We start from the raw sequence: 7,255 nt of genomic DNA on the forward strand, positions 1-7,255 counted from the left end.
TGCGGAGTGTGTCAGAACTGTACTATTTTCTAAGAGTATTAAATACACAGCCCTCAAACTTTATCTTGCAAAAACAGACGTTGCATTTCCTCCACAACGCCCTACTGCATTTTACATGTGTGTGTGCGTGCGTGTGTGTGTATGCATGTACGTGCGTGTGTCCAGAGTAATTGTTGTTAAGGTCAAATGTGCAGAGAATAATACTTTGTTATCTGAGGTTGGGTTGTGGTGCCTGAGGAAGACAGATGTTCTCCAGGGTGTGTGTGTACGTATGTGTGCATGTGTCTCTCCGCTTCTCTCTCCCTTATCACTTCTCCCTCCCTCCCTCCTCTTCTCTCTTCTCCTCTTTCCTTTCCCTCCCTCTCTCCTCCTCTCTCTTCTCCTCTTTCCCTTCCCTCCCTCTCTCCTCTTCTCTCTTCTCCTCTTTCCTTTCCCTCCCTCTCTCCTCTTCTCTCTTCTCCTCTTTCCCTTCCCTCCCTCTCTCCTCTTCTCTCTTCTCCTCTTTCCTTTCCCTCCCTCTCTCCTCTTCTCTCTTCTCCTCTTTCCCTTCCTTCCCTCCCTCTCTCCTCTTCTCTCTTCTCCTCTTTCCTTTCCCTCCCTCCCTCTCTCCTCTTCTCTCTTCTCCTCTTTCCTTTTCCTCCCTCTCTCCTCTTCTCTCTTCTCCTCTTTCCTTTCCCTCCCTCTCTCCTCTTCTCTCTCCTCCTCTTTCCTTTCCCTCCCTCTCTCCTCTTCTCTCTTCTCCTCTTTCCTTTCCCTCCCTCTCTCCTCTTCTCTCTCCTCCTCTCTCCTTTCCCTCCCTCTCTCCTCTTCTCTCTCCTCATCTTTCCTTTCCCTCCCTCTCTCCTCTTCTCTCTCCTTTCCCTCCCTCTCTCCTCTTCTCTCTTCTCCTCTTTCCTTTCCCTCCCTCTCTCCTCTTCTCTCTTCTCTTTCCTTTCCCTCCCTCTCTCCTCTTCTCTCTTCTCCTCTTTCCTTTCCCTCACTCTCTCCTCTTCTCTCTCCTCCTCTCTCCTTTCCCTCCCTCTCTCCTCCTCTCTCCTTTCCCTCCCTCTCTCTTCTCTCTCCTCCCTTCCCTCTCTCCTTTCTCTCTCCTTTCCTTCCCTCTCTCCTTTCTCTCTCCCCCCTCCCTTCCCTCACTCCCTTCCCTCTCAGGGTTTGGCCCATGTCCAGCATTTGGTGGAAACTCTGAGTGCTGCCTCGCCTTGGCTTCCCTCCCCTGTGTGCGTGTGTGTGTGTGTGTGTGATGCCTTGGCTTCCTTCCCCTCTTCTTCGACATTCCTCTGCCTTTATGATTGTTCCCTGCAACCGTGTGTGTCCTGCTTTAATGTAGAGCTACATGATATCTTTGTGATAAAGTTTCCAGCAGAACACCCCCCCCCCCTCCCAGCTGGACTGTGTTTCTAGCCTGGGCCCAAAACAGAGCCCAACAACACTGTGTGTGCATCCTTCCCGTGTGTGTGTGTGTGTGTGTGTGTGTGTGTGTGTGTGTGTGTGTGTGTGTGTGTGTGTGTGTGTGTGTGTGTGTGTGTGTGTGTGTGTGTGTGTGTGTGTGTGTGTGTGTGTGTGTGTGTGTGTGTGTGTGTGTGTGTGTGTGTGTTACGTCGGCCATTTTGTGAAATGTCATTAGGAATGTAACAATGATTAGTGACTGTATGTAGATGGTATGTGTTCATGGTTTACACAAATTCCATAACTCAATAAGCCTATGTAGTTCCCCACCACCACACGTCACCACAGAAGGTTTTCAACGTTAATAGGCCTATGTAGTTCCCCACCACCACACGTCACCACAGAAGGTTTTCAACGTTAATAGGCCTATGTAGTTCCCCACCACCACACGTCACCACAGAAGGTTTTCAACATTAATAGGCCTATGTAGTTCCCCACCACCACACGTCACCACAGGAGGTTTTCAACGTTAATAGGCCTATGTAGTTCCCCACCACCACACGTCACCACAGAAGGTTTTCAACGTTAATAGGCCTATGTAGTTCCCCACCACCACACGTCACCACAGGAGGTTTTCAACGTTAATAGGCCTATGTAGTTCCCCACCACCACACGTCACCACAGGAGGTTTTCAACGTTAATAGGCCTATGTAGTTCCCCACCACCACACGTCACCACAGAAGGTTTTCAACGTTTTCATACATCAGAAGCAGTCCAGAGTAAAGCGGAGTCTTCAGAATGCCAGCTACTGTATATATCTTTAACCGAAAGATCGCTGGTTCGAATCCCTGAGCTGACTCTGTGAAAAATCTGTAGATGTGCCCTTCAGCAAGGCACTTAACCCTAATTGCTCCTGTAAGTCGCTCTAGCTAGAACGACAACAATTTTAAAATGAAAAATCTCCTGGCCTCAATCCCAAAAGAATGGGAAAAAAATTAACAAGCAGAACTTTCCCTTTAAGATACCACTTAACCACTTGCTCAGTCTTACAGGCTTGATAATATTGGCGTTGGGTGGAAACTAATAAGTAGTGTAAAAAAAATCACAAGGTTCTGTTATGGCTCAAAATGGCCAGAAACAAAGAACGTTCTTCTGAAACTCGTCAGTCTATTATTGTTCTGAGAAATGAAGGCTATTCAATGCGAGAAATTGCCAAGAAACTGAAGATCTCTTTCAACACTGTGTAATACTCCCTTCACAGAACAGCGCGAACTGGCTCTAACCAGAATAGAAAGAGATGTGGGAGGCCCTGGTGCACAACTGAGCAAGAGGACAAGTACATTAGAGTGTCTAGTTTGAGAAACAGATGCAACACAAGTGCTCAACTGGCAGCTTCATTAAATAGTACCCGCAAAACACTCGTCTCAACGTCAATAGGATCCGGGATGCTGGCCTTCTAGGCAGAGTTGCAATGAAAAAGACATATCTCAGTCTGGCCAATAAAAATAAAATATTAAGATGGGCAAAAGAACACAGACACTGGACAGAGGAACTCTGATTACAAGGCCAGCATCCCAGAGTCGACTCTTCACTGTTGACATTGAGACTTGTGTTTTGAGGGTACTATTTAACGAAGCTGCCACTCATCACAAGTTCTATTCTGGTGTTACCATGACAACTCACCCGTTAGTTTGGAGTGTTAGCGATGCAAGGACATTTCTAAATGACCCCGAACTTTTGAATGGTATTATAAATGTGACACACTCCTAAACTATTAGCTATTAATTAAGATAATTAAAGATACCAACACACCACATCTGTTTTGAATGATGAACGTACTGTTCATGAGTTCCTTTCTCTAACTTCTTATCATACACTTTCCTTTTTACACCTTCTCATTCTCTTTCTCTCCTTCCCTACTCGTCTACCTTCCTCCCTCTTCTCCTTCTCCCTCCCTCTTCCCTCTCTCTCTCTGTAGGAGGAGAATGAAATTCCAACCAGTGTGTTTGTCAAGGATACTGTTCCTTTCCCCCGTGAAGCTGAGGAGGGGGAGGAGCCCACCGCCGTCATCGACGCCAACCGCTCCACGGAGGAGGGGCTTCACATCATCGACTTATCCTCGGACGAGGACGTAGGGCTGGAGGCGGACCTGGACGAGGTGGGAGATGACGTATACGAACTGGCCGGAGAGCACACAGACAAATCCCGCACGGATAAGTTTAAACGCTCTAGTCTAAAGAAGGTGAGTGATGGAGAAAACCGGCATTAGGGGTCAAAGTCTATGGGTGAGAGGTTAGGGGTTAAGGTCATGTTCTGTGGCCGTGTGGCGTTTTCAATGCTGACTATTGATGTATTGCAGACCTTAAGATCAGGGGTCGGAGGTTAGGGGTAAGGGTTAGGAGAGTTCCTGCTATGTACTGACTGCATGGTATTGCACAATGTATTGCAGGTGGACAGTCTGAAGAGGGCCTTCTCCAAAGCAAATATAGAGAAGAAGATGAACAAGATTGTGTCACAGGAGAAACGAGAGAAGATGAAGAAGAGCCTGACACCCAACCACCCAAAGAGTTCCTCCTTCAAAGTGTCCCCTCTCACGTTCAGCATCAAGAAGGTCAGTACACACACACACACACACACACACACACACACACACACACACACACACACACACACACACACACACACACACACACACACACACACACACACACACACACACACACACACACACACACACACACACACAACACACTCACACTGTTGTGGATTCATCTGACATGACTACATCCTGCTGTAACAGAATCGTAAGTCTGAGGGCCAACCTGAAGCTGAAGCAGAGGTGGAGGCCTCATCCCAGACCGGGGTCTCGCCAACTGCCGTGGCCTCCATTGAGATCTCCCCGCTGGCCAGCCCTGATGAGGAGGTCCTCTTCACCGAGGTGCACTCCCAACTGGCTCCAGGGCTGGAGGAGTCCAAGGCTGAGGCTTTGGAGATGGAAGAGGTGGCTGTCAGTGAAGTTCCAGAATCTGACGAAATTCCAGAATCCAACGGTTTTTCTGATTCCAAACCGTTCCTAGAATCCGACGTTCCTGAGGCGGATGTGGATCTGTCGGTTATGACGGAGGGAGTGAGGGAGGAGTACACTCTCTCTGCCACGCTCCCACATGATGCCTTCCACTCTATCTCACCCTTCGATGAGGAAGACAGGGAGGAGAAAGTGCAGAGGGAGAAAGAGTAGGAGAAGGAAGGAGAGAAAGAGTAGGAGAAGGAAAGAGAGAAAGAGTAGGAGAAGGAAGGAGAGAAAAAGTAGAAGGAAGGAGAGAAGAAAGTGTAGAAAGAGGTGGAGGAGAAGGAAGAGGAGTAGGAGAAGGAGGGAAGACTTGTGGAAGAGGAGGCCCAGCGGTCAAAGTCCCCTAAAACACACACACACAAAAATAAATACACCTATACCTATTCCCTAAAATACTTCCCCATTCCCACTCCCACACTCTGCCCATCATCCTCTAAAAGACTCAGACAGACCCTCTGTTCAAAAACACACACACACACACACAATTACAGTTCATGTCTGTGTGTCTTCCTGTATGTCATTGTGTGCAATCTATGTGCTTGCATGTGTGTGTGTGTGCGTGCGTGCGTGCGTGCGTGCGTGCGTGTGTGTGTGTGTGTGTGAGTGTGTGTGTGTGTGTCAGGGGCAGATGTCTGTTTCACATGTGAAAAAGGATGATGAAGTTGTTAAAAAGGTATAATTATCTTCTTATGCTACTGCTTAAAGTTTAAACCTAAACCTATATTTGTGTTTGTAAGATGCTAACTTTGTTTGACCGAATAGATACAATTCAAGCCAATCAGTACAATACTAGTTACAGATAACGTGATCTAACCAAAGATTGGCGATATTGTCTTCCATCTCGATTCTGGGAAACAGTTATTTTAGAAATGCTTCTATCCAGTGGCAGTGGGTTCTATAAAAAACACTGAAAACTCAGATAGTAAATCCATGTTTTGTACCACACAAGGAGGATCCTCGCCATCTTAGCTACATCTAGAATTTCCCAGCATCTACGACAGAACTAGTCATTTCTATGTGAAGCGGCCAGAGCCAGACAGTGTGTCACGTTAAAACAAAGCTCTACACACATTGATACAAAACATGGATTGACTATCTTTCTGAGGTTTCTCTGCTGTTTGTAGAACCACCTGCCACTGTACGTGGACATTTATAAGATAACTGCCTTCCAGAATTGAGAACAAAGAGAGTATCGCCAACACCAGGTTAATTGAAGAATCTATAGCAGCGTTATCTATCGGCAAATCTGTAACTCCTAGTAATGGATACCAAAACTATTTGGTTATATCACATTATCTGGTGTACAATCTGTAGCTATCATCATTTATGATCCTTGAATATCTTCGTACTGTATCATCTCTCAGTGAATGTATAGAAAACATAGAGATATAGCACGGCAACAGTTGATAATAAAACATTATAAGGGTTCATACCACAGGGCCGTGGCACCTCCATTGGGGAGGACGACCTCCTGGTAATGTCTCGAGCAGAATAAGTGGATTAGTATCAAATCCATCCATGCCATTCCGTTCACTCCGTTCCAGCCATTACAATGAGGTGTCCTCCCCTCAGCAGCCTCCCCTGGTTCATACATAATGTACAACAGGTAATAACGCATTATTGTATATCTGTCGGCTTCAAGTAAAGTGTTAGTGAAGTATTCTATGTAGCCTTCTCTTAATCCACTGGTGCCAAAGAAACTCCTCTTCAATATATCGTCCAGATTGTTAAAACTGTGATTGTCATGTTTCTTGCTCTTATATAAAAAAGGAAGCTATATCCAGAATCCTTAGAATTCTAAATAAAAACATTGAAGCTGTCCTCCTCTCTCTTTAATTCCTCCTGTTTTGGGACTTGTTGATTTGGATTAGACTAGATTATAGACATACAGATGATACATTAGACAGCTATTGGTTGTCCTGTTCATTACAGCCACAGTGCGTAATATTTCCAGTAAGTTCAAGTAGTAAAATACACACCTTGAATTTGAGCCATATGATCGATTGCTATTTGCATGTGAAAATGTGCTCCAGGCTCAAGGCCTACCTTCCACTCTGATGGTGTGATGGAACATTTTATGTTTGTGCTTTTCTAATAACCAATTTCTGTGTTCGGTTTGTGCTTTTCTAGTAAGCAGTTTATCTATTCATGCAAGTGACTGAATCCTTATTATCAGTATCTGCAATTTGGCAGTACACCCTGAACCTTGTTTTGAGAACAAAAGAATATCTCAGTTTCAATGTTTCAGCTTGGAGAGAAGAAGCCTCATGAGGTATTGGTCTGTCACATACATGAACCAAACGTTAATGATGAATTAATTATGAATGATAAGCAAAGTCATGCCTATGTAACGTGTCTGTAAGCAGTATATAATAGCTCTAACGGGACTGCCCCGAAAGAGCTCCTGACAGACGTGCACTATGGTGCATCAAGTTTGTTGGAACCTCTCCAGTTAACTGTTAATAAACAATGTTTCATTTAAGATTGACTTTGGGTGTCCCTGTGTAGAATTGCCACGACAATGGCATGCATGCACGCATCTCAACAAACTGTAACAGGCTATCGTAACCTGTTCAGTAGATTCAAAGCTCTGTATCAAGGCACAAGGCGAGACCCAAACGCAGACACAGGAGGCAGGTGGTTGGAGTCTTACAATGTGTATTAAACCTAAGGGTTAGGCAAGAGAATGGTCGTGGGCAGGCAAAAGGTCAAAACCAGATCAGAGTCCAGGAGGTACAGAGTGGCAGACAGGCTTGTGGTCAACGCAGGCAGAATGGTCAGGCAGGCGGGGCAGACAGG

General features: G+C 45.7%; 1 protein-coding gene across 1 annotated transcript in view; it reads left to right on the plus strand.

The window, feature by feature from the left end:
- The window catches only part of LOC124021848 (caveolae-associated protein 2-like), a 19,136-nt gene extending 12,198 nt beyond the window's left edge, over positions 1-6,938 (plus strand). The window contains exons 3-5 of the mRNA XM_046336984.1: positions 3,365-3,628; positions 3,836-3,997; positions 4,187-6,938. Of these exons, the coding sequence (XP_046192940.1) occupies positions 3,365-3,628; positions 3,836-3,997; positions 4,187-4,624 (864 nt within the window). The 3' untranslated portion in view covers positions 4,625-6,938. The remainder of the gene's footprint in view (positions 1-3,364; positions 3,629-3,835; positions 3,998-4,186) is intronic.
- The last annotated feature ends 317 nt before the right edge of the window (positions 6,939-7,255 follow it).

Source organism: Oncorhynchus gorbuscha, unplaced genomic scaffold (assembly GCF_021184085.1).
Source record: "Oncorhynchus gorbuscha isolate QuinsamMale2020 ecotype Even-year unplaced genomic scaffold, OgorEven_v1.0 Un_scaffold_1235, whole genome shotgun sequence".
Classification (NCBI taxonomy): domain Eukaryota; kingdom Metazoa; phylum Chordata; class Actinopteri; order Salmoniformes; family Salmonidae; genus Oncorhynchus; species Oncorhynchus gorbuscha.